The sequence below is a fragment of the Mesoplodon densirostris genome, chromosome 11 (genome assembly GCF_025265405.1).
Source record: "Mesoplodon densirostris isolate mMesDen1 chromosome 11, mMesDen1 primary haplotype, whole genome shotgun sequence".
NCBI lineage: Eukaryota > Metazoa > Chordata > Mammalia > Artiodactyla > Ziphiidae > Mesoplodon > Mesoplodon densirostris.
Window position 1 is genome coordinate 71,743,037 of NC_082671.1, and position 27,587 is coordinate 71,770,623.

Here is a 27,587-nt window from a genome sequence, read left to right on the forward strand (position 1 = left end):
GCTTAGTTGCTCCAAGCATGTGGGATCTTCCCAGACCAGAGATCAAACCCATGTCCTCTGTATTGGCAGGCATATTCTTAACCACTGCAGCAGCAGGGAAGTCCCTCAGAGAAAAATTTTAAAGCAGCTATTAAATATATACAAAAGGACATAAAGGAGAATATGCACATAATGAATAAATGAATAGAAAATCTCAATAGAGAAATAGAAACTATTAAAAAGAACCAAATGGAAATTCTAGAACTGAAAAAGTGCAATATCTGAAATTAAAAGTTCACTAAATGGGAAAAAAAGTTCACTAAGTGGGTTTAACAGCATATTGGAGATGACACAGGAAGGTATCAATGAATTTAAAGAGAGCTCAGTAGAAAGCATTCAATCTGAAGAACACAGAATAAAAGAATTGGAAAATCAAAGAGCCTAAGTGATCTATGCGACAATAGGAAAAGCTCTAATATATGTGTAATTGGAGTTTCAAAAGAAGAGAAAAGAGTAATGGAACAGGAAAACATTTTTTGAATTTTCCCAAATGTGGTCAAAGACATAAATTTAGAGTCCAGAATCTCAGTGATCCCCAAGCAAGATAAATACAAAGAGAATCACACCCTAGCACATCATATAAAATTCTGAAAACCAAAGATAGGAAAAAAAAAATCTTGAAAGTAACTTAGAGAAAAACAACACTTTGCACACATGTAACAACAAAACAGATAACTGCATACATCTCATTTGAAACAATGGAAACCAGAAAACAGTGAAAGGATGCCTTTAAATTGCTAATACAAATGGAAAAAAAAAACCCTATCACTCATAATGCCATATCTAATTAATTATTCTTCAAGAATTAAAGCAAATAAAGACACTTTTAGATAAACTAAAATGCAGAGAACTGATTTCCAACATATATAAACTATAACAACGGCTAAAATAAGTTATTCAGGCTGAAAGGAAATGATATCAGATGAAAACCTGGATCTCTTCAAGAACTGAAGAGCACCGGAAAGGGCAAATATATGGGTAAATATTAAAGATTGTATTTTCATCATGATTTCTTTAAAATATATATATGACAGTTTAAAGCAAAAACATCAACTTTATAGGATTCTTAGCCTGTAGATGTAGCACATATGAGAAAACAGCATAAAAGACAGGAAAGGATGGTAAATAAACCGATCTAGTTGCAAGGTTCTTACATTACTTTATGTGTACAATATTAACTATGGAAAATTAAGGATGTACACTATAATCCCTAGAGTAGCTGCTAAATATAATGCAAAGAGGTATAGCTAAAAAACCAATGGATAAATTAAAATGGAATTCTAAAAATACATATTCAATTAACGCAAACAAACTGTGGAAAGGAAGACCAGAAGAACAAAAGACACACAGAACAAACAGAAAACAAATACTTGAAAACTAATAGTTGACCTAAATCAAAACATATCAATAATTATGTTAATTGTAAGCAAACTAAACATTCCAATTAAAAGGTGGAGATTGTCAAGATATGTAAAAAAGCCAGACCCAACTATATGCTGTCTATAACAGATGCACTTATATATAAAATCACAGGTAGGGCTTCCCTGGTGGCGCAGTGGTTGAGAGTCCGCCTGCCGATGCAGGGGACACGGGTTCGTGCCCCGGTCCGGGGAGATCCCACATGCCACGGAGCGGCTGGGCCCGTGAGCCATGGCCGCTGAGCCTGCGCGTCCAGAGCCTGTGCTCCACAATGGGAGACCCCCCAACAGTGAGAGGCCCACATACCGGAAAAAAAAAAAATCACAGGTAGGCTGACAGTAAAAAGATTGAAAAAGATATATCAGACAAACAGCAATCACAAGAAGGTTGGAATGGTTCTATAAATAGCAGATAAAGTAAACTTCAAGACAAAGAGTATTGCCAGAGTTAAAGAGAGACATTTCAAGATGAAAAAATGGTCAATACATTAGGAAGATATAACAATCATAAAGGTGTAGCAGCCTAATAACAAAGCTTCAAAATAGATGAAGCAAAAATTGACAGACTTAAAAGGAGAGTTAAAAGCAGACAGACTTAAAGGGAGAAATAAATTCACAATCATACTTGATTTTAACAACCCTCTCTCAACAACTGATAGAATAGTTAGACTGAAAAATCAATAAAGACACAGAGAATCTAAACAACATCTGTCAACCACCTTGACCTCATTGACATTTAGAGAACATGCCACAGAGCAACTATAGAATAGATATTCTTTTCAAGTATCCATGGTACTTTCACAGACAGACCACAGGGTGGGCCATAAAGCAAGCCTCAATAAATTTCAAGATTGATATCTAAGAGCACTTACTATGAGCTCTTTACTTGCACTATCCCAGTTAATTCTTCACAATAACCCTAGGATATTGATAAGTATTATTATAAGTCCAATAATACATAAAGAAGCAAAGGCTCAGGAAACGAAGTCACTTTTATTCACTGGACTTCATTGTAACTTTTGGCAGCGACACTTTCACAAACTAAAGACAAATACACTTAACATCACACCTAGCCCCACCACATCCTTGTAGGTCAGTGGGAAAAACTTAGGACCTGTGGTCAAATGATCTGAGATGGGCCTGCCCTTGCCTCTAACTAGCTATGTGCCCTTGGTAAGTTACTTATCTAAAACTTGATTTTCACATTTATAAATGACATCTGAGGTACATACTGCAAGCTCCATTTTACAGATGAGAAAACCAAGCCTTAGATGGGTTACATCATACTGCATGTAAGTGGCAGAGCCAAGATTCTGATCCAGGTCCATCTGACTCCAAAGCCCATGTGTTCACCAATCTGGGCTCCACCAATCTAATGCCAGCACACCTGAGACATGTCTTCCCAGCACAAGTCTGAGATTTGCACTGCCAGGTGAAGCCTATGATAAGACCAAATATTTACAGGGAATTCCCTGGTGGTCCAGTGGTTAGGACTCGGCATTCTCTGCCTGGACTGCCTGGGGTCCAGGTTTGATCCCTGGTGGGAGAACTAAGATCCCGCAGGCCGCGTGGTGTAGCCAAAAAAAAAAAAAAAGACCAAATATTTACATTAAAGGGTAACCTTTTCAAAGAGTATTTACACATTAATTTTTATTTAAAGATAATATGAAAGACATAGTAGAGCTAAGTTGTTAAACATACATACACCTCCTGGGGCCAGTCTGCCTCGGTGAGTCTCGGCCCTGCCATCTGCTTGATTCATGATCTAGGGTAAGTTATTTATCCTTTCATGACCTCAGTTTCTCTCACATAAAATGCAAGTGTAACAGTATTTTGCTGTAAAATGTGACTGATGACAGTATTTTGTTTACTGTGAGGATACAATGAGTTGAAATGTGAAAAGTGCTAGAACATTTGGGAGGCATGTGTTAAGGACCACAGATGTGCTGGCCATTATTTCATTATTACGAAAGTTCTTAATCCTTCTGCAGAGTAAGCACTGTTGGCGCCTCATACAGCTAAGGAACAATGCAAGAAGGGTGGACAGATGTGCTCAAGGGCACTCAGTGGGTTGGGGGCAGAGCTGGTGAAGAAGTATATGGTTCCAGTTCTGGGCCAGGGCTCATTTTTCTACCCCATATCTGCCCCTGTTCAAGGATGGGGAGCAGGAGAGCTCCGAAAGGTGAGAGAGGCAAAGGCATTTGGCCAAGAGCAAAGGTCCTTCTGTGGGTACCTCCGCCAGCCTCTCGCAGCTGTGAGGCTTTGCCCAGCAGAATCTGAGCCACCAGGACCCGACCAGGTGGGAACACGTGAGGAGCCTCACCCCAACAGGGGGCGGGACCCGGAATGAGCCCTGGTGCCCTGGCCCACATGTGTCTACTGAGGGCACTGGCGGGGGCCAGGGAGGTGACAGCATATGCCCCCCTACATCACAGCCATGACACTCGGATCTACCGTCCCAGGAGGGAGTGGCTACCAATCTAGGAGTTGAGGGTCATGTCACTGTTCCAGTGCCAAGTCTTTATGTTCAGAAAGGGGTGAGGGGACATTGTGTAATTGCTGGAAACATGGCGGAACATGAAACACAGGAAACCAGCTTCTTGCACAACCTAAATCATGGTTCCAATTGTCCTGCAACAGTGTTTCAAAACAAACCACAAAAAGCAGCAATTGCTATCAAGATGGGAACTGAAAACAAAGATACTCCGGGACAGAGCTCCCCAACCTTTTTGGCACCAGGGACCAGTTTCATGGAGGACAGTTTTTCCACGGACGGGGTGGGGGTGGTGGTGGGGAGAAGGGGGAGATGGGGAGCGGCAGGTGAAGCTTCGCTCCTTGCCCGCCGCTCGCCTCCTGCTGTGCGGTCCGGTCCCTAACAGGCCCCCTGCTCTAGGAGCATTACCTCTTGAAGAGAAACTCACTGTCAGCTTACACGTGTCCCACCATCTCTCTCTCTCTTGTTTTTGTTTTTGTTTTTAATGGCCGCCCCACATGGCTTAGTGGGATCTTAGTTCCCTGACCAGGGATCAAACCCGGGCCCTCAGCAGTGAAAGCACGGAGTCTTAACCACTGGACCACCAGGGAACTCTGTGGGGTTTTTTTTTTCATGTTTATATTTACTCTCAATTACATTTTTTAAAATAAAATTTTAAATTAATTTATCTATTTTTGGCTGCGTTGGGTGTTCATTGCTGCACACGGGCTTTCTCTAGTTGTGGAGAGCGGGGGCTAGGGGGCTACTCTTGTTGGGTGTGCAGGCTTCTCACTGCGGTGGCTTCTCTTGTTGCAGAGCACGGGCTCTAGGTGCACGGGCTCAGTAGTTGTGGCACGTGGGCTCAGTAGTTGTGGCTCACAGGCTCTAGAGCTCAGGCTCAGTAGTTGTGGCACACGGGCTTAGTTGCTCCACGGCATGTGGGTTCCTCCCAGACCAGGGCTCGAACCCGTGTCCCCTGCATTGGCAGGTGCATTCTTAACCACTGCACCACCAGGGAAGCCCCCCTCTGTGTTTTTTTGAAGGTGCCTTCCTCCAGCCGTGAAATCCTCAGACACATGGTCACTGAAATGTACCCGTCCCACAGCCCTGTCCCCTGCAGACTTGAGGGAGCTGGGATCCCAGGATTGTGCCCAGCTAGTGGCCTGGCTTGCCCTGGAGGAGGCTGTGAGGCCACACTGCCACCATGTGGGCACCTCTGCTTACAGCCACAGCTGAAAATCTCTGCTGCCTGCCCCGCCACCAGCTGCAAGGGTTTGAGCCCCACATTGCCCTCTGGTGGCCTAGATTGGCTGGCTGGCCCTAGAGGTCGGTGGGAAAGAGGCAACAGTCTAGGGTCAAATCAGACCCTTGCCCGGGGATCTAAAGTACAACTTTAAGCTTCCGCCTCCTACTATCGGGGTGACCCTGGACAAGCTACTTATCCTCTATGTGTCTCAGTTTCTCTATCTGTAAGATGGGGGCTGTAACAGTAACAACCTCACAGCGTTGTAGGATTAAATGAGTTAATACATCGGGGGTTTGGAACCGTGTCAGATGTCTGGTAACTCTTCAGTAGATCAGTAGCTTTCAAACCCTTTGACCATGATCCACAGTAAGAAATACATTCTTTATCACAACCTAGGACACACAGCTATATATATACATAACACTAACAAATATTTCACAAAATAATACTTATAACATGCAACGTACTCTGACAATTCTGATTGTTTTTTTAAAAGCTGATCATAACTCAACTTAATTTCTCAAACCCACTGGTGGTGGGCTTCCCTGGTGGCGCAGTGGTTGAGAGTCCGCCTGCTGATGCAGGGGACACGGGTTCGTGCCCCGGTCCAGGAGGATCCCGCATGCCGTGGAGCGGCTGGGCCCGTGAGCCATGGCTGCTGAGCCTGCACGTCCGGAGCCTGTGCTCCGCAATGGGAGAGGCCACAGCAGTGAGAGGCCCGCGTACCGCAAAAAAAAAAAAGAAAACCCACTGGTGGCTCACGTCACGCAGGCTGAAAAACACTGCAATAAATAAGTAAGTAAGCATGTGAGAGATTTCCTGCTGCATGACAATATGGCTCCATCTTTGGAATACGATCCAAAGGAAAGGTAGTTATGCAGTTAGGTAATACCCACAGAATATCTTGTAGTAACCTATAGTGGAAAAGAATCTGAAAAAGATTATATATATCCGAATCACTTTGCTGTACACTGGAAATAAATCTTTATTGGAGTATTAAATAAATAAATAAATAAATAAATAAATAAATAAGTAAATAAGAGGTAGCGTAAGCTTTACCCTAGCTCAGGCTGCCAGTCCTGGCTTCCTTCCCTTCCCCTCCCACCTGTGCCGAGCCTGCCTTGTAACTGAGCCGGAGCCAGGCCAGGTCAGCTCTGGCTGGGCAGATGAGCCACCATAGAGCTGAGGAGACCCTCTGCAGCCTACTGTGAGTGCAGGCTTCTCGCAGGTTCTCGCCCTGCAGGCGGGAAGGACATGCTTTCACTCTCATCAGGCACAAACAACATGGCAGGCCCTGTGCTCCATCCATCCTGCAACCTCACAGCCCTCTATGAGGAAGGCATCATTCTTCCCATTTCTCAGCTGAGAAGCCTGAGGTCAGCAGAGGTGAAGTGACTATGGACTATGGATAAACAGGACTGGTCCTCCTTTGGAATTTGGAATGTGAATTAATCAGGGAAATTGGCCTTCCAGAAAATGCTGTGAAAATGCTAAATAGGGTTAATTGGAGGCTCTGAAAGAGAAAGCACTGGAGACACAGAAAAACCGAACTGGAAACAGGCAGGGTGGGAGTGCCCCTGCCACATGGCATCTGGCATTAGCAGGAACAGCTGCACCAAAGAACACTGACCTCAGCAGGGGCAGGGGGACCGATGTCCCACTGTGGATCACCACTGTTGGCTCCAGTCCTAGGCCGGGGCAGAGGCAAAAGCAAGAGGTCAGACAAGGTGGAGGAGACCATGCCTGCCCACGCCCTCCCCTGGTCTCCTGCCTGTGATGGATGAGGAACTCTGTTTAGCAGAAGGCTGACCAGGGGATGTGAACCTGTTCCAAGGAAGTCCATCACCCCATTCCAGAGGAAGGTCCCTGCACAGCTGTGGCTGTGGCCCTGCCTGCCTGGGGAGTGAGGCAGTGAACCTGCCAGTTGGACAGAGGACAAATAACAGCATGATGTGGCCAAGATGAGCTGGAGAAAAACATGGCAATGATTTTGGAAGGGCACAATGGGCCCATGCAGTGTGGTGGGGGAAATAGGATTTGGAGTCAAATATGTGACTTGGGTCCCTGCTCTTTGTTCACGGAACAAATAATCACTGAGCACCTATTACAATGCTCCAAGCCCCAAAGTAAGCATTGATGCACTGGTGATAGAGTGGTGAGCATAGCTGCCTCCCAAGTAAGCAATGGAGAGACAGAGACCCCCAGGTGCTTATAGTGAGTGAGGAATAAAGAAACTGTAACAATCCAGGGTACTGAGTCTGGTGATTGATAGACACACAGGGGCTGTAGAAGCTCAGTGGAGGGAATCTACCCCTGCTCGAGGAGGATCAGGTTTGTGTCTCCAGAGATGATGCCTAATCTGGTACCTGGTAGCATTTTCTCAGATGAACAGTAGAGGGAAAAGCCTTCCAGTCGTAGGGAATAGCAAGTACAAAGCGCAGGGATGGGAGAGACAGTTAGGTGAACTATGGTTCTGTGATTCCCACTGGCTGGAGTGGAGGTGTGAGATAGGGCTCTGCCAATGTACCTGCTTCATGACCCTGGACAAGTCATGTAACCTCTCAGACTATAAACTGCTCCCTGGGATATCAAAAGATACTTGGTTTAATAAGCATCTATGGAACATCCTCTGTGAGCCAGGCACTGTATCAGGTTGGTGCTGGGCATATGGAGATGTGTAAAAGCTACAAATCCCTACTCACAGGAAGCACATGGTCTCGTGGAAGAGACAGACACTATGCACTGTGTTACTAAGAGTCATGAACAAAGCACCAGAGAGAAGGAGGCAATTAATGCTGCTCAAAGAAGAGGTGATGAGTAAGTATTCTACCAAGTGGACAGAGAAAAAAGCATTTCAAATTAAGCAAAGGCAAGGAGGAAGGAAAAGGCATTGATGTATTCATAGAACAGGTCAGGAATGGTTGTAAGGTAAGGTACAGGGTGCAGGGGAGACAAGGGGTGACTATGACACCAGCCTGGGGCACACAGGTGCCTGGACCCCTGTTGTCCATGACAGTGACAATGGGTATGAAAGCAAGGCCCAGGCCCAAGCAGGTTCACAGGTCACCACACTTTCTGTGGGGCCTCAAAGGCAGGCCCTCCAAGTACTACCACCATCTGGCATCTTGTCCGGGCCCAGTTCCCCAGCACTCCAAAGAGACAAGCTTGAGGAGTCTGGGTGGAGGACAAGCCTAGCCATTTATGTCACGTATTGGGAAACAGAAGTCCCCAGGAGCATGGTGACTTGCCCGAAACCACGAGGTTATACAGTCGCAAGAGACAATCAGACAAAGGGGTGCGATGCTGGCTGACATATACTGCAACAAGAGCTTGCAAACTCCAGAACCAGCCCTCCCTCCCGCCCTTCTTCTCCAACTAGTACCTCCCTGTCGCTCCCTTCTCCTTCCCCTCCTCTTCCGGACCCTCCTCTGGGGCCCGCCGGCCTCTTCCGGTCCCTCCCCCTGAGGACCCGCCCCTCTCGCCGGTCCCTCCCCTAAGGGCCCGCCCCTCTTCCGGTCTCTCCCCCCAACAGCCCTTCTCTTCCGATTCCTAACTGAGGCTTCGCCCCACCTCCCGTCACGTTGCAGAAAGGCTTGCTCCAGGTAGCCTGTCCCCGGAAGTGACGCTAAAGGCCCGCCCCTGAGGAAGTGACAACAGGAGTGCCCTTGACCGGTGGGGAGGGCCGCGCTGTGCATGCCTCCGCTCTCGCTGCAGGGAGGTAGGAGGCCCGTGGGGGTGGCGCGAGGTGGTGTCGAGGCGGCTGAGGCACTCTGCCGGCGCGCTCCTGTGCGGGCCGGCGGCCGAGCGGGCAGAGACCCTGGGCTGGGGGAACCTGCTATCCGGGTAGCCGGGGTCCCTGGTCCCTGGTGGCGTCCAGTTCCTTCCCCACACACGTTCCTCCTTTTTTAGTTTCCCCCTCCTACCCCGTGCCTCCGTTCCTCCTCGAATTGTTGCGGTTTCTCTTTCCTGATCCTTTGACAGCCACCCTCTTTGTCCTAAATTTCCCATTAAAACACTTTGAAAAAGAGTAATCGATAGAGTAAGGACTTCTCAGACCGCCGTGGGTACCATCGTTGATTCTCACTTAATAATTGGGTTATTTTGGACATGTCACGATTTACCTGAGCCTCGGAGTTTCCCATATACAACTCTTTTAATGGTGTATTGACTGCCCCTACCCTTCCTGCCTCTTACCCTCACAGATGGCTCAGCGGCTTCTCCTGAGGAGGTTCCTGGCCTCCGTAATCTGCAGGAAGCCCTCTCAGAGTCGGTGGGCGCCCTGTGCCTCCAGGGCCCTGCAGACCCCACAGCGCAGTCCTAATAACCTGACAGGAATACCCAGCCAAGCCCGGTCCATATACACCACCAGAGTCTGTACAACGACCTTTAACATCCAGGATGGACCAGACTTTCAAGACCGAGTTGTCAACAGTGAGACACCAGTGGTTGTGGATTTCCACGCACAGTGAGTCCTGGGAGTTGGCAGAAGACTGGGGTATCCCTTGTTCAGGTATTTGTTTATTGAGAGCCTGCTATGTCTCAGTACTACATTTGATCTTCTCATACGTAGACTCATTCCAAAGACTGATGAGACCCAATCCCTTCTCTCAAAGATTAAGTATAGTGTGGCAGGAGACAAACTAGGAAACAGTCTTCAGAACTCACTGTGATTGGTGCTGCGAAACACTTATGTTCTGTATCTCACTGCCCGATTGGCCCCGGTCATCTTCAGCTTGGACCAAAGCAGGAAGAATATGACTCCAGCATCATCTGACTTCTGGTGTATACCAGTTCCTGGCCTGTTAGAGAGTTGATTTTATTTTAACATCTTGCCACCTAACCTGGGAAGGGCTGACAAAAAGTTATCAGTGCCGCCGCAGTGGTGCCCAGGCATGCAGGGGATGAGCAGGAGTTTTTCCAGTGCTGTGTGAGTTTGTTTTAGGGATATTTAAGTGTCTGTGGCCTTCTGATTGTTGGCCTGGCCGTCTTCATTTCCGGACCTTTGAGGCCTGGCTAGACGCCTGACTCCAAAACTACTGGACAAACCCCTCAGAATGCGGCATCCTGAAAGAAGCCAGCGTAGCCTGAGTTAGAAGTTGGAAGGCCTTTTGCGCAAACCAAACCACTGACAGATTCTTTGGCTTTCTTTCCCATTCTTTCTGTGACTCAGCCTGTTGCCTTGGGCAGGCCATGTGGTGTCCTTCTGCCTCCCTCTCTTCACTTTGATAGGAGATAAGGGCTTGCAGACTGGGTTTTTAGGTGTTGTGAGTTCATTGAAATGTCTGAATGCAAAGGGTTTAAAGGCTAAACCCTTTAAATAATAAATAAATAAATAATAATAATAATAAATAAATAAAATAAATAAAATAGGAGTCACCAGTCGGGGGTTTGTGAAAGGCAGAGCTGTCCTGCCCTCCTGGTCTGATGAGCATACCGGAGAATGCTTCTAAAATGGATGAAAAGTGGGGTAATGCCTTATCTTCCCCAAAAAGGAAGCAGGGGGTGAGTTTGTTCATTCAGTGCCAGGCACTGTCCTTAGTGGCACATACTTAGAGATGACAGCCTAGACTTACCACCTAGAGGGGAACACCTGTGTTAGTGTAGTGATGGCAGTTGACACAGGGCCTGGGGGATCACAGAGTAACCTGGGCTAAAAGAAGACACTTGGAACACAACCTTGGATGCAGTCCCAGACCTCGCACAAGTCTTATAACTTGTTTGGGCCTCAGTTTCTTAGGAAGACGTTTTCTTTTCCTTTGCAGGGTTGAGGGTTCTGTGTAGTAAAAGCCGAGAAGGTCCTGGCACAGTGGCTGGCAGTCATAGATACTCCCTAGCTACTGGTTTCCATTCCCTTAGTTCTGAGTCTGTGAGGTGTTTGAAGTAACTCTGCAGCTTACAAAGCATATTTACCCTCATTGCCTTAATTGATTTCTCATCATAGCTTCTAGATCCAGTCTCGCTTTCAAATGAGGAAACTGAGGCTTCAGAACAATCAGCTGGTTGGCAGGAGCCTGTCTTTGAACCTAAACCTTTTAACTTCAAATCCCATGTTCATCTATATGACAGTGTATTTCTTTTAGATATAGTGAAATAAGTGAAATAACCTTTCTAAGGGTCTTAGGATGAGGCCCGTGTTTTAAAAATCCAGGACCTGTAAAAATTCCCCAGTTGCAGAGTCTCCTGGAGTTACCCGGCATGTCAGCATTACAGGTTAATATCCAGACACTGTAAGCAGAGGTGATGAGGCCAGACAGTCCCTTGGAAAGATGTGGGTCAAGGGAAGGTCCTGGGAAACCGTAGATTGATTGGCGAGCACTTTTGTGACGGGATGCTTCTCCTTCCCCTTCCGAGGTGGTGTGGTCCCTGCAAGATCCTGGGGCCAAGGTTAGAGAAGGTGGTGGCCAAGCAGCATGGAAAGGTGGTGATGGCCAAGGTGGATATTGACGACCACACAGACCTCGCCATAGAGTATGAGGTATGTTTCGGCAGGGGATGGCCACAGGGCAACTGGTGTGGGGATGCTTGGGGCCACAGGATAGCTGGAGACGTCTTGGGGGCCACCAGGGAGTCAGTAAGGGGGTGTTTTGATTCTTTCTAGAGATCTCGGGTTCAGAGCACTTCAGATGTGACTCCCTTGGTCCTCTGAGCTTCCTGTCTCTCTTCACCACCTTTAGGCTGTGGAATGTGTGACCCCAAACACCAGGTTTTTCTCAGAATCTTGGGAAATTGATGCCCTCCCTCATTCATGGATTCATCCATCCATCTGTGAGCCCTGCGGCGTGCCAGGCATACATGATTCTGGCGCAACTAAGATGAGCTCCTTGTCCCTGGGGTTGGGGTGGGGGAGTAAAGGGGATAGGGAACGTGTCACGTTAGAGGGACCCTCTGAGCAGAGCCATGAAGGATGCACAGAGAGGAAGGCAGGGCCGAGAGCACAGCAAACACAAAGACATGAGCTGTTCTGTGTCTGACTGGCTTGTGCATTCAGAGTCCCTTCAAGGCCAGGGCTCTTACTTGGTGGTGAGGATGTGGCAGTGAACAGAGCTGACCGAATCCCTGCCTTTGTGAGGCCTACATGCTAGTATTTTAGATTGGGCATCCACAAACTTGTTCTCTAAAGGACGAGGGGGTACATGTTTGAGGCTTTGCAGGGCATTGGTCTCTGTTGCAGTACTCACCTGTCTTGTAGCACGAGAGCAGCCATAGAAAGTATCTAAACAAATGGGCGTGGCCGTGTGCGGGTAAAACATTTACGAAAACAGGCAGCGGGCAGCAGGTTTGGCTTGTGGGCCACCGTTCGCTGATCCCTGTTTTAGATAATAAGTGCCGTGGAGAAAAAGAAATCAGGAAGAGGGGGTGGGAGTGCTGGGCACAGGGCTGGGGAGGGTTTCCTTTTTTAAAGGGTGGGCTAGGGAAGGCCTCGCTGAGAAGCTGACAGCTGAGCAAAGACCTGGAGGGAGTAAGGGCCGAACCATGGCGCTCTTTGGAAGAGCGATCCAGTGGAGCAGACATCCTTTGCAAAGGCCCTGAGGTCAGGGTCTCACACGTTTGCTCACAGAACCTCAGGGCCTGTGTGCCTGGAGCAGAGCTTGCCAGAGGAGGAGGAGCAGGAGATGCGTGGGATGTGGAGCATCCTCTGGGCCTTGGAGACCACTTCGTAGTTGGAGAAAGGGGAGCGGTCCATTGTGGCTGGACGGCCACGGTGAAGGGCCGAGCAAGCGGTGAGAGGACAGCCAGCTGGGAAAGCCGACTGCCGCCAAATTGGAAGGGGCCTGGATAGCATTATTCCAGAGCCAGGGTCGCCCCTGGTGGCCTGTGGGCCACATCTGGCTCACTAGCTTGATTGGTCTGGCCCTCAAAGTGTTTTTGTTTTTGTTTTAAAATGCTGAATCAGATGCTGTTATTTAAAACTCAGAAGATTTCACGGGAACATCCAGATTTCTGGTTCTCTTGAAATATCTAGATCTGGCCAGAGTGAACCTTCATCCCTCCCTGGTAATAAGTGACTGAAAGAGGTGGTGTCTCTCTTTCTCAGAGTTTGGAAGTCCAGGTTCGACTCTCTCTAGACCAGGCGAAGTAGAGATGCCCATCCTCCAGCCAGTCCCTGTGGCAGGAAGGGGATGGGGGCGGGGGTGAGAATAGGCTGGCTGCCCTCGGAGCTGGGGCTGGGGGTGGTCACTCAAAGGAAAAGCCGGCTGCCCTGACCAGAGGCAAAGGAAAAAGATGCTGGGCAGTCAGACCCACGGATGACGACTGCAGGTGGTTGGGGGGATATTACCAAAGTAAGACTATCCATGGCACTGGGTGGCCGGGGGCCGCTTACAAGGGCTCGAGGGAAGGAATGAATTGTAGTTTGTTTCTGTTTTTGTTTTCAAAAGCTCTCCCACTGATTGCCCAGTCAAGGGGGTACTTGTCTGACCATTTAGGGGCGCCTAGCTTTCACTGCTTGCCCCTCCCTCCCCCAGAGATCCACGGCAGCTGTGGGAGTGAGGGTGTGGCCTTCTGGTGTGAGCTTAGGGCTGGAGCTTCTGGGCACCCCAGCGTGATGGGAAGGCTCCAGGTGTCTTAGGCTCCCTCCCTCCTGAGCTTCAGCTTCAGCCTCAGGCAGTGGAACTTAGGCCAACACATCCTGAGCATCGACCGTGTCCCAGCAACTGTAGTAGCTGTAAGGATACAAAAAGAATAACCCAGTTCCTCCACCTCTGGCCACACGGGTGGTGAGAATCCCCAAGACCACCCCACCTGCATTCCAGGGAGCCTGCATTCCAGGGAGCCTGCATTCCAGGTGATGTACGGCCAGGCCCTGAAGCCCTGTGGTTAAGCCTGGGAAGTGTGTGGTGGGGGAGAGGTCCTCTTGTAGGGTCTTCTCCCTCCGTCCACTGTCCACATAGTACGGCATAATATAGAAATTCCTCAAGGCTGCTGGGCCCACGTCCCCTGGACCCAGCCTCCTGGTTTTGCCAGGCCCTGGGCTGACGTCATTGCAGGGTTTAGGAAGCTCCAGTGGGGATTCTTCCTGACCCCTCCCCAACCCCTTTCCTTCCTTCCTTCCTTCCTTCCTTCCTTCCTTCACACCTGTTGTTTTGAAGAGAGTCTGAGGAAGAAGTTTCAGCTAAGAGATCTGTAGTACCTCCTGGGACAGCTTCCTCCAAAGCCTGAAGGCCTTTTCCAAATGGTGGATGGACTTGGAGAAACTGCTTTAAGTTTTTCAGGGAATATAATTCTTCCCAAGCTCTCCTGCCACCCCCAAGCCCAGCACACACCCTCAGGGTGAGTCTCCCTCCTCACACAAGTTCCTCTTCCCCTCCCTCCACACTCTATGCTTCAGTCAACTGTCCACCCTAGAATTTCACCATCTCCCAAAGGAGAGGGAAGGGAAAGCGGCCCGGGGCCTTGGGGTGCCCACCCCCCACTCTGCACCGCCTGGCTTGGCAGAGTGAAGAGCTCTCTGTTCCCCCGTCACCTCAGGTCCTCTGCTGGGTGCCCCCCAGTCGTTCAGACCGTGGGGAGAGAGCGGATCGGGCTGCGGACCTTCACGCTTTCTTCTGGGGCTTCTGCTGCTCGCCTCACACTTGGAGTTTCATCCTTTTATTTCTCATCTTACAGAGAATGCCCTTTAAACAACATTATAAAAACAACCAAGTAGCAATAATCTTAGCATGGAAACAAACCACTGTCAATATTTGGGGTACCTCATTGGAATTTTTTATTTAAATTTGTAATGGTCCATATAACCTCATAGACAGTTCATTGAATAGTATTTCAGTATTGTTGAAATAATGCATAGCTGGAATGCACAGTACTTCCGTCATTACCATATTCCCTTATTTTGAAAGTTTTCTAAATCAGCACTTTCAAACATGAGTATGACCTAGGATATTGTTAAAAAGCAGATTATGATACAGTGGGTCCAAGAAGGGTCCAAGATTCTGCATTTCTAATAAGCTTCCAGGTGATGCCACTGCTGGGAGTCCAGGACCCAGCATCGAGGAGCAAAAGCCCTGAAGCTCTGGGCCGGCCTAGGGGAGGCGCCGTCAGCAAGTGGTTTTGGACAAGTGGATAATGACACGTATCCACCGTTACCGTCTCATACAGAAGAGTTTCACCATCCTAAAATCCTCTCTGATTGACCTTTTCCTCCCTTCTCCGCCTGAACTCCTGGCAACCACTGATCTTTTTACTATCTCCGTAGTTTTGCCTTCTCCAGGATGTCATATAGTTGGATTTGATTCTTTCAGTCATAGTTTTTCCGAGAACCCTCCTGTATCCAGAAGCTTCTACAAAGCATTTGGCCCTTCTCGTTTGAAGCCTGAGATCCTTTTAATGCTTCCCCCCACATCCTTCCCTGCCCTGCTGGGACTCAGTGTTTTAATCTCCAATCCCTTGCTCTTGGGCCGCGGTATAGCACAGTTTGATGTCACGACAGCAGAGTCACACAGATCTTGTTTCAAATTCCAGCCCTATCGCTTAGTCACTCAGCCTTTGAGCCTCAGTCTTCTCATCTGTAAAACGAGCCCACTTGAGGCAGGAGTTGATGAGCCAGCGCACACAAATGGTCCGGGTTGTCCCTGACACCTAAAAAGCACCAGTATGTGGCTGCCGGGGTGACAGTGACCTTTTCCTTTGTGTTCTGCAATTGGCTGAGGAGGAGGTCACCAGTCTCCTGTGACAACTAGCACTGTGCCGGTCTGCCTGTCCCTCGGGAGGTCCTTCGCATTTCACAAATGGAGGAAATTGGCGTGAGACGGGAGAAGACCAGGCAGGGACACCAAGCTCAGTGGCAGTGTGGGCGGGGGGGCTGCAGGTTGGTGGGAAGACACACACGCACACACGCACACCCCTACCCCTCCTGAGTTCCCAGGGCCTTTAGCCAAGCATGGAAGCCTCCAGGTGGCTTCACGAGCAGGAGCTCAGCGCATCTTAGCGCATCTTTTCATCTCTTCTCCGGCCTCTTGGTTCCCTCAGTGGCACCGGAATTGAGAGGGGAGCTGAATTCTCGCTCCAGCACGATCCCCTTACACTCCCATCGCCTTTCCAGAAGAATGTGCCAGGGACCTATGTGCTTCCATTTAAGGCCGTCTTTACAAGCACCAGCCCTTCCAGATTTGTGAGCCGAACTCAGGGTCAGCAAAGCGGGTAGGGGAAGTCCAATCACAGCCCAGGTATCCCTGCAGTGTCCTAGAAGATCCAGCTTCTGGCAAGCCCATGACTCTGTGTGTGTGTGTGTGTGTGTGTGTGTGTGTGTGTGTGTGTGTCTGTCTGTCTGTCTGTCTGTCTGTGTGTCTAGGCTCAAACGTCAAAGAACTCCCTTGATCAGTAATGACTAGATTTTGGTTGTCATGAAAATACAGTTGCAGCGTGTGCTGTACACCCAACTACAGCATGGTCTGTGCGTGTGTAAGCACACGTGTGAGTTTACACAAATGCGATTGTAAAGGGAATCATCTAGAATTCTGGAGAAAAACTGAGTCTACTCCAAGCCACCTCAGTGAGCACAGCGTCCTGCTTAGAGGGAGGACGGTAAAAACAGTTAGACCACTGCTCAGACACTGAGATACAGTTTTACCTCAGTTAAAGAAGCACAGGACAGCATGGGATCCAGCATGGGCCAAGTGGAGCAGTTAGTGCCTGAGCCTTGGGCCTCAGTTCAGAGCTGCTGGATGTGAGGCCGCTGCCTCCACAGACCAGTAGAGGGCGCAGGAGACTGCATGTGCGGGCCCCGGGGCGCCTCCAGGGACTGCATCCTGGAAGGAACCTTTCTGGGCCTGCAGCCGGGGCAGCCATGTGCTCAGCCTCGCGCTTCACGCTATCACACGTGCCAGGGGCGCGAAGGACGGAGCCAGTGGTGGCGCCGTGAGCAGGGGCACACGTGCTGGTCAGCCCACCACCAGATGGGTCTGCCTGCACATTGCCGCTGGGAAGTATGTCAGCTGCCACCAACAGCAGCCCCAGGACAGCCCTTGAGGGGACCTGAAGGCACTAACAGAGACAGGGACTCTTGTCATCTTACCTGCTGTGTTTGTCCCCAAAGCCCACTAGAAGAGAGGTGCACAGCTTGCCACATACTGAGATTGGGCCTGTCAGGCCCGCGCTTCTGTTTTGTAACTGACACATGCACAGTCAGAACGTTCCAAAATCTTAGGTCTGGCTTCCCAGGGTGACTCATGGGCAGGACAGCACTCAGGACACGTGAAGAACTGGTACGTTTGTAGAAATCACCGGTGTTACTTTGTAGTTAACTTGTATGTAAGAAAAGTCTGTTTATTTTGTTCTGTTTATATGGTTTTTTTCAAACGCCGACAATGCCAGGTGGGGAGCCCAGGCAGCAGAATGCGCGCTGCCAGAGCAGGTCTTGGGCCTCATTTATGTACCACGTGATCTCTACAGGTCCCCTGGGGGACCTTGAGAAAATGCTTCACAGGCCAAGAATGTCCAACCCCCCTAATAAATAAATATAGGCTCACAAGGCTGAGCCCCTCCTCCCACACTGCCCAGTGTGTCAGTGAATTTCCGGAGCCTGTTAACCATCGTGGCGTGGAGCTGAAAGAGGTTGCGCGGGGCCCTGGGTTTTCCTTTTGTGACATGCCCTCTGTGGCCTTCATTTGTTGAGTGCCCACTGTGTGCTGGGCACCGTGCCAGGTGCAGGGCACTGTGCTAAGACTTGCAGAAATTAGCCCGTTCAGCCCCCATGCCCACTAATATAAGTCCCGGTAGTATCTCCATTTGCTGATGAGAACACTGACACTTAGAGTGATGAAATGGCTCGCCCAGAATGGCCTGAGATTGGCTCAGCCGGCCTCAGAGCCTGAGCTCCCGACCACTCAGCTTTATATCCAAATCTTTAATCCCTGTCCTAGACCTGCACCATAGAAACTCATCCCCATTTCACAGAAGAGGGCACCAAGGCTCTGAAGGTGGCGTGACCCAGCCAAGGCGCCCAGCTAATAAGTGGCAAGGCCAGGATTCCGATTCTCCTGGTCCGCGTGTGCCAGGCCGCCCCTTGGGGCGGTTCTCTTAGCCCCTCAGTTCCTCCCTGCCCACAGCCCTGGCCTGCAGCTGCACGGGTTATTTTAATCTCCTGTCATTCCAGCCAAACCACTGGGACAGTGAGTCAGGCACACAGTTGGGGGAGGAAGGGTGCTGCTGGGAGCCCACAGTGGAAAAGTTCCTCCAGGTCCGGACCTGCAGGCCCTGCTGTACCCCTGCGCAAAGGGAAGGGGGCCCACCTGCGGCTTTGGGCAGTCACTGCCCTGCATGAGCCACCAGCCCTCTCCCCAAAGCTTGGGAATAACGGTCAAGAAGAGCTCACCTCTGAGTGACTTGGCCTCCTTTGTCCCCTCCACCTAGGTGTCAGCTGTGCCCACCGTGCTGGCCATCAAGAATGGAGATGTGGTGGACAAGTTTGTGGGCATCAAAGATGAGGACCAGCTGGAGGCCTTCCTGAAGAAGCTGATTGGCTGACAAGCAGGGGAGCGTCCTGACTGCCCCCGCCCACCTGGGCCCCGTGTTCCCGTGGGGACCCCGGTAGAACTCACAGCCCTTCTGTGCCGGCCCTTCCCGCCTCCTCCCTCTGTCTGGCCCCTGTGGGCCCATGCTTTGGAGACCAGGCCTCCAAACACAGGAGCCTCAAGTGCTCCCAACCCGGCTGACGGCCAGGGTGGCTGCCCAAGGAGCAGTGCCGCCACCGAGCTGGGACAGATGTCTCCCCACCCACTCTGTCGGCTCCCTCTAGGGCTTGTCGCCATGCTTCCAGGATGCTGGGGCAGAGTCCCGGGGCCAGCCTGCAGTGACAGCTTGGTCTCCCTGCTCCCCTCTGACCTGAACCCCGGTGCCTGGCTCATCTGCCTCCTGCATTTTTCTTTCCTGCTGCTGTTTTGTAAAAAGAAGAAGGAAAAAAGAAACCCAAACAAGTGAGAGTAATATACATAATTCCTTCATTTTTTGTAGGTCTGTAATAAAGAACTTTATGTGATCCCCTCTACCTCCCGCTGTGAAGAACAGACCCTGGGCCCTGCGCTAGCTTACCGTGTCCACCCCCCACCCCCCACCCCCCAAAGAGCCACCTCTCTGTTTCCTCCCAGGCGCCGGGGCAGTGGACGTGTGTTGGGCTGGGGGCATCCTGCAAACCCTTGCCTCTGAAAGGCTCGAGACACTACCCTCCTTTACCATTAGCTGGCCCTTCTCCGAGCAGGAGGCTTCACTGAAAGAACTGGACCAATAAAACGGGTTTGCACTGTCGACAGCTTCCATTCTGTCTGGGCCCTGGGAGCACCGTGGCCCCTTGGCAGGCTCTGCCCCTGTCTTCTCCTCTGACTCCCACCACCCTCTTGCCCTCGACCAGCCCCTCCTGTGACTAATACCGGTTTCAGTGGTGGCCACTGTTCTGAGGACGCCTTTACATACAAGTAAGGCAGAGGCGTGTTTGTTGTTCCCATTATGCACGTGAGGACACAGAGGCTGTCAGGGTGCAGAGCCCAGGTTTCTACCCAGAGCTGGTTGCCTCTGCAGCCTGAGCTCTTATAACTGATCCTCGAGGGGCCTCTCCTGCTGATGAGTCCACACTCCTGCAGAAGCCTGGCCTGCCCCTCTCGCCACCCCAGCCCATTGGGAGGTGGGCTGTCCTTCCTGTGTGTGTGTGCACAGGAACTCCGAGGCCTCAGGGCCAGGCTCTCTGCTTCTTGTGCCCAGCCCCCGCCTTGGCCCGTGGAGGAGGGTGCCAGGCACACCAGGCTTGCCAGCTGGGAAAGCCCACCCTTCTTCCTCATGTGGCCAAGCTGCCCTTTGGCTGACTTGCCCAGCTGAGATGCCCGCTTGCTGGGTGCCAGGCAGCAGGGGTATCCCAGCACCCTTCCCTCTGGCCCTGGGGTGCTGTGTGCACTCTTCTCAGTGTCCTTGGTGTACCTGTTGGAACTGCCTGTGTTACTGCAGGGTCTTTGAGGGGTCGGCCCCAGGACTGCCTTGGGAAGGCTGCTGTGACTGGCGCCAGAGGGCGGAGTTGGCTCAGAAGCAGGGCCTGTGGCCTCTGGAAGGCCGCAGGCCTGGGATCTGTCACAGGCATGTGGAAGGGAAGTAAACCAGCAACTGGCATTCGTGGAGAAAGGCCAAGAGCTATGTGTAAGATGAATAAGAACAGCCAGTGCTCAGAGGGCACTTCCTGGGTGCCAGGCCCTGTTCTAAGCACCGCCCACCCCAGCAGCCCCACAAGGCAAGCACTGATCATCGCTCCCGTTCATGCACGAGACCCACTCAGGGAGGGTGGGGACGTTGTCCAAGACACGAAGTCCACAGGCACCTGGGCTGGCCCTGCTCCTGCACCTCCCCCATCGCCTTACAGAAGGTAGTGTGTGATCCTAATCTCACCCGCTGGCTGACAAGGCAGGCAGCGTCAGCTCACGTTATAGAAGAGACACTGATGCAGAGTTGAGTAACTCAGAGACGCCCAGCGAGTAAGGGTTGGGGCGAGAATTCAGAGCCGGGCAGCCTGACTCCCGAGCCCGGGCCATTCCCGCTGTCCTCCTCTGCCACTCCTTAAGAGCTGCCCACTGCCAAGCACTTTGCATATGCACTGCCTCATTCAGTTCCTCTCTTGCGAGGCAAGAATTATTTCCACGTTACAAGTGAAGGCACTGGTTCCAGGAAATTGACTTGCCCAAGGTCACGTCTGAAAAGTGCCATGCTGGATTTGAACGCAGGTGGGGGTCTGGCCCCTGTACTCCCCGTCCCGGGCAGGTGTGGAGAAGGGCTGGCAAAGTCCTCTGAGCTGCCTGGAGCGCCCTCTCCTTAAAAGGTGTGCTGCGGGGCGAGGTGAGATGTTGCCGCCACCTCAGCTGGCTTCTCCGCCTGTGCGGCTGGACGCGGCATGAGTCACTGGCTGTGAGCGCAGGATCCTCAGGGTGATCCCGTCTGACTAATTCCACTGCGCTGATCTCACCAGGACACCGCTGGCTCTGCATCGTTGGCCCCACCGTTGCCCTCTGGGTGCCTCAGGCTCCTGGGCCTGTGGAAGAGGGGTTGGCAGTGCAGCTGTGGGGCCTGGCAGCTCTGCTGGGGTCAAGGGGACACCCCCCGCCCCTCTGAAGCACAGATACGTGCAAAGCCCAGGAAAGGGAGCCACGGGCTCCCCCTCAGCCCCGAGACATCCTGGGGTGCGGCTTCTGTACACTTATTCTCACAATACCAAGTTTATCCAGTTGATCCGGAGGCGGGGGGCAGAGGTGGAAGCTTCAGTTTGTAGAGTTTGTGTTCTCTCCTGTGACCCCTACAACTCCCCTGCCAGGCAGTTCTCCCCATTACACAGATGAGGAAACAGCACTGAGTGACATCAGCGGAATGGCCGAGACCCTGTTCCAGATGGGAATGCTCACTACCAAAGAGCCTTAGCAGGTCTTAGAAACATTTGGATGGAAGAATGGTGGTCACTACTGTGGGTTCCCTCTACGCCGATGAACATGGGAGGGAAACCGACCACAGCCCCAAGAAGCTCTCGCTCTAAGACAACAGAGCAAAGGGCACCAGGTCACCCTAAATGAATGTCAAGAGCGCGAGGGGGCCTGGAGTATCCTCTAGACTCTCAGAAGGGCACGGGGAGGGGGAGGCTTGCCCAGATCGCAGCATGTTTGTGACGGGGACCTGAAGCCAAGTGCCCTGACTTCAGCCAACCCTAAAATGAAGATGAGTCACGGCCTCTTCTTCCCTGGGCTCCAGGAGCGGGAGTGAGGAGGGCAGCCGTGTCTCTGAGAAGGGCAGTCTCCGGGGTCAGGACCTGAGGTCAAGGGCATGTTATTGGGGCCGCGCCAGTGCCCTTCCCAGCACGCCCTGCCTGGGGCTCGGGGCTCGGGGCCAGCTCAGCCCCTACCCCAGCTGTCTGGCAAAGGCTTCTCCGGAAAGTGAAGGTAGTTTGGCCAGGCTGCCGGAAACCCCTAATGTTCAGCCCCTGGGCTGAGAGGGTCCAGAGAACAATGTCGGCGGAGGGCAGGATGCTGCGGACAAGCCGGGCTTCCAGGCATGCTGCCGCAGTTCCTCTCCGCTGCCTGGAACACCGGCTGCAGGCGTGACCCTGAACCCCAGTCCCCAGGCTGGCTTCCATGTCTCTGCCGGAAATCTGGGAGCCTGCCCTCTTCAGCCACCTCCTGACAGCCTTTTGGAAGCTGGAGGCCACCGTCAGCCAGTCCACAGTGGTGTAAGTAGGGCCAGAAGAATCATATCTGGGTTCAGACCCTGAACTTGCCACCCACCAGTGGTGGGCATCACCATTCTGAGGCTCAGTTGTCACTTCAGCAAAATGGGGACGATAGTGGCTAGTGCTCGCCGAGTGTGTGTCACCTGTGCTGTCTCACCGAGCCCTCACAACCACCCAAGGAGGTCGGGACGATCATTATCACCATTTTACAGATGAGGAAACTGAGGCCAGGAGCGCTTAAGTAACTCGGCATGAACAGGTGTCAGAGCTCAGATCTGCACTCAGATGCGTTTGATTCCAAAGTCTCTGTGTTCTTACCCGTTAGCTATACCGTTTTGTCTTTGGGGCAACGTTTTCCAACATTTTGAGCCTCGATTGCACCATCTGCAAAGTGGGGCTAATAACAATCACCACGGAATGAGGTCATCCTGAGGATTAAACATGCCGGTATACCCAGCAGGCTCTCGAGAAATGTCCTTTGCTTTGCTTTTCCCCTCCCCCCAGCTTCCCCGAACTCTAAGCTACATCTTAAACAGGAAACACCAGATTTCCCGAGATAAGGACCCCAGCACCTCACAGTGGGAGGGGTCGGTCGCGGTGCCAGGCCGTGGGTCTTGTATTTATTTGGCTCCGTGTCCTGGCTCTGACCCCCACCTCCACCCGCTCCTGCTCTAGAGCTCTGCTCAGTGGAGCCTGCGGCTCAGGCAGCCTGGGGAGCTAGGTGGTGACCTCACCCTCGGAGAATGCCCACTGGAATTCACCCTGAGTCTGGTCCCCTGTTCTCCATGCCTCCCGGCCACGTCTGACTGGCCTCTCGCTCAGCCTCTGAGCCAGCTGTCCACACACAGCCACGGATGGGAGCACCTTTTGTGAGCAAGGGCGCCACTGTTACACAGTTGCTGATTACTGACTGAGCTGGTTCCCCACCTTTAGCCGGCATCCCGGCTGACCACAGGCAAGTAGCTGTCCGTCTGTGGTCCGCTGCCTGCCTCAGCGTCCGGCAAGCAGGCAATCCGGCACCGGTTCCTTTGTGTCCCACCCTGCCAGGTGTGCCACCCACATCTAAGCCCCCAGCACCCACCTGAGGTAGCAACTCTTGTTTCCATTTCACATATGAGGAAACTGAGGCCCAGAGAGGCAGTGTGATGTGCCCAGGACACACCCTGGGAAAGGAGGATGGGGTGGCCCGACCCAACCCCTCTGCCTCTCCCTTTGCCACTGTGCTGCCCCGGTGGGGGGGGGGGGGTCATAGGATCCCTGTTCTCATGCCAAGAGTGGGGACTTTGGGCGTCTCTTTCATCTGCCTCCCCAACCCAGTCCCCGGGCAGGAGGCGGAAGATTCCTTTGCTTAGGATCTATTGCTAAGGCTGGAATATTCTCTCCAGTCCCAGCATGGCAGCCCCACCCCCTAACCTCAGCCAGCCGGTGTGTGTGGATGCCTCTCTGGGCTGCCTGGTGCTAGGAGTTAGAAGTCAAAGCAGAGGAGGACACTGCCCCCACTCTCAAGAAGCTTACAGCAAGCACATGGATACAATGTAAAGTATAAACGCCACAGTAGAAACAAGTAACATTTACGTTCATGAAGATAAAGCACAGAATGACTGGAAGCCCTGAAAAGGAGCATATCTGCAGGGCTGTCAGGTAAAGCATAGAGAGGAGGTGAGGTTCAAGAAGGGTTTTGTTGGGACTTCCCTGGTGGTCCAGTGGGTAAGACTCTGCATTCCCAATGCAGGGGGCCTGGGTTCGATCCCTGGTCAGGGAACTAGATCCCGCATGCATGCCACAACTAAGAGTCCACGTGCAGCAACTAAGAGTCTGCATGCCACAACTAAAGGTCCCACATGCCACAACTAAAGATCCCACATGCCGCAATGAAGATCCCACATGCAGCAACTAAGACCCAGAGCAGCCTAAATAAATGAATAAATAAATAAATGGTTTTGTTTAGGAGAATTGAATAGGAGTTAGCCCAAGAGGCAAGCAGTAGGAAGAGCATTCCAGGCAGAGGGAACAGCATGTGCAAAGGCACAGAGGTGGGAAAGTACATGATCTATCTGTCCAAGGAGGAAAGCTGGGGATGGAAGGGGCTGAGTGGGGCCCCACCAAGGGGGATGGAGCCAGGCTTTGAATGGGGTCTTGGAGTCACATAGACCTGGTTCCAATCCTAGCCCTCCCCCTCACTAGCCAAGCCTCAGTTTTCTTCATCTCTGAAATGGGAGGATAGTACATAACCTCCTCATGGTTGAGAGATTGACATGCGATAATAAATGTAATGTTAGAACATAGTGCTGTTATGTGGTAAGTATCATGTTAACATTTTCTAGGCATGTGCATTAGTGTGCTAGGGCTGCCTAACAAAGTACCACAGACTGGGTAGATTAAACAACATAAACTTATTTCTCACAGTTCTGGAGGAGAGAAGTCCAAGATCAAGGTGTCAGCAGGGTTGTTTCTCCTGGGGCCTCTCTCCTTTGGCTTGCAGACAGCTGCCTTCTCACTGTGTCCTCACAAGGTCTTTCTTCTGTGTGTGCATCCCTCATGTCTGTTTGTGTATCCCAATTTTCTTTTCTTATAAGGCTACTAGTCATATTGGATCAGGTCATTTTAACTTAATTGTCTCTATAAAGGCTGCATCTCCAACTACAGTCACATTCTTTTTTTTTTTTTCTGTGCTAGAGAAAGTCACATCCTAAGGTCCTGGGGGTTAGGGCCTCAACAGATGAATTTGGGGAGACACAACTCGGCCCATAACAGCCTGTTTTACATAGTTTAACAGTAGTGACTAACACCCAGGGGTTCTAGACACTGTTGTAAACACTCTGTGTATTAACTCCTTCAGTGCTCATATAATCCTAGGAGGTAGGTCCTATTATGAGCTCTAGTTTATGGATGAGGAAACTGAAGCACAGAGGGCTTTAGTTCCAGCCTCAGGTCACACAGCTGGGAAGGGGCAGAACCAGGATGTAAACCAGACAGTCTGACTCCCGTGTCCCTTGCTCTCCTCCCGTACAGCCCTCCCACCACCCCACAGCTGCGGCTCTCTGCATTCCCATGACCACCCTTTAGTGTATCCCCAACCAGGGGATGTCACTCAGCAAGGGTCACACCCTTAACCTTTCCCCCATGGTCCAATATTTAGGTAGTTTTCAGTTAATTTTTTTATCTATTATAAATGAGGCCAGAATGAACATGTTTGGACACAGCTTATTTCTTCCTTTAAATTTTATAGATGTGGGACTCCCAGGTCAAAGGGAGCATTTTATGGTGGCTGCGAGCTCCGGAAGGAGTGTCCCCAGGCCTGAAACCTGAGCTGGAGCCCTCCACCTGCACCTCTCACCTGCTGGTTTACTTTGGGGGAGGGGAGGCCAAGCAACAAGAATGTCATCAGACCTGACCCACCTCCAGCCACCTTTTAGTCCCTGCCACCTTTGCCTTAGAAAGTTCCAAGCCCTGGAACTTCCCTGGTGGTGCATTGGTTAGGAATCCGCCTGCCGTTGTAGGGGACACGGGTTCAATCCCTGGTTTGGGAAGATGCCACAGGCCATGGAGCAACTAAGCCCATGCCCACAACTACTGAGCCTGCGCTCTAGAGCCCGCGAGCCACAACTACTGAAGCCCGTGCGCCTAGAGCCCGTGCTCCACAACAAGAGAAGCCACTGCAGTGAGAAGCCCTTGAACCGCAACAGAGTAGCCCCTGCTCGCCGCAACTAGAGAAAGCCCACATGCAGCAACAAAAACCCAGCACAGCCAAAAATAATAAATAAATAAGTTTATTAAAAAGAAAAAGTTCTATGCCCCAAATTCTGACATTTCTGAGATACCCCAAGTCCAAAGCAAACTTTTTCTTTTTTTGGTCACGCCGTGCAGTGTACGGGATCTTAGTTCCCTGGCCAGGGATTGAACCCGTGCCCCCTGCAATGGGAGTGTGGAGTCTTAACCATTGGACTGCCAGGGAAGTCCCCAAAGCAACCATTTTTATAAGGATCTGGTGATGGTCATGGGTCTGGGGTAGGACCTAGGAATGTGCATTTTTAAAGCCCTAGTGATTTAGATGCAGAGGATTGTGGACTAGGCTTTGAGAAAACACAGCTGCAAAGATCACAGCCCTAAGCCCCTCCTGGTTCAGCTCTTTGAGCTGCCTTCCCTACCCACACCCTTTCCATGGGGCCAGGCACAGAAGAGGACTCTCCCAAGATGAATGAGTGAAGCAATGGATGAAGCGTGTCACCTACTGGGGAGCTGTTCCATGCCAGGCCCTGTGGCTGCTCTGGTCCTCAACCTCATCCCACCGCCCAGGCTCTATTACAAAGGACCCTCTCTCCTCACCTAGGAGGCCTGGCTGGTCTCCAGCACCTCTGCCACTTCCCATGTGACTTTGGGCACCTCTGTGTCCTTGGGCCACCGAGTACTCCCTCCCCATGAAACAGACGTATTTGTTGCTCTCATGTTATTTCCTGTATTAATCGTTCCCATCTCACAGGGACCCTGTGATGTTGAAATAAGGGAAGGAATCTACTGAGGCTGGACCAGGAGAGGGAGAGGGAGCCAGAGAGGATGGGGGCCTTGCCTGGGGTCAACCAGCAAGAGGAGAGAATCCAGAGCTGGTTCTGGGTTCCCACTGCCAGTTTTTTTTTTTTTTTCTAATTTATTTATTTATTTATTTATTTATTTTTGGCTGCGTTGGGTCTTCGTTGCGGTGCGCGGATTTCTCATTGCGGTGGCTTCTTTTGTTGGGAGCACAGGCTCTAGGCACACAGGCTTCAGTAGTTGTGGCACGTGGGCTCAGTAGTTGTGGCTCACGGGCTCTAGAGCGTAGGCTCCGTAGTTGTGGCTCACGAGCTGAGTTGCTCCGCAGCACGTGGGATCTTCCCGGACCAGGGCTCGAACCCGTGTCCCCTGCATTGGCAGGCGGATTCTTTTTTTTTTTTTTTTTTTTTAATTTATTTATTTATCTTTGGCCGCGTTGGGTCTTCGTTGCTGCACGCAGGCTTTCTCTAGTTGTGGTGAGCGGGGACTCCTCTTCACTGTGGTGCGCGGGCTTCTCATTGCGGTGGCTTCTCTTGTTGTGGAGCACAGGCTCTAGGTGCGCGGGCTTCAGTAGTTGTGGCTCGCGGACCCTAGAGCACAGGCTCAGTAGTTGTGGCGCACGGGCTTAGTTGCTCCACGGCATGTGGGATCTTCCCGGGCCAGGGCTCAAACCCGTGTCCCCTGCATTGGCAGGCGGATTCTTAG

The 27,587-nt window shown here is 51.3% G+C and overlaps 1 protein-coding gene across 1 annotated transcript; it reads left to right on the forward strand.

Annotated features, from left to right (window-relative positions):
* The first annotated feature begins 8,763 nt into the window (after positions 1-8,763).
* On the forward strand, positions 8,764-19,416 carry TXN2 (thioredoxin 2). The gene is made up of 4 exons (XM_060112492.1): positions 8,764-8,894; positions 9,379-9,641; positions 11,528-11,651; positions 18,524-19,416. The coding sequence occupies exons 2-4, from the start codon at positions 9,379-9,381 to the stop codon at positions 18,635-18,637; spliced, it is 501 nt and encodes a 166-aa protein (XP_059968475.1). The 5' UTR covers positions 8,764-8,894; the 3' UTR covers positions 18,638-19,416.
* The last annotated feature ends 8,171 nt before the right edge of the window (positions 19,417-27,587 follow it).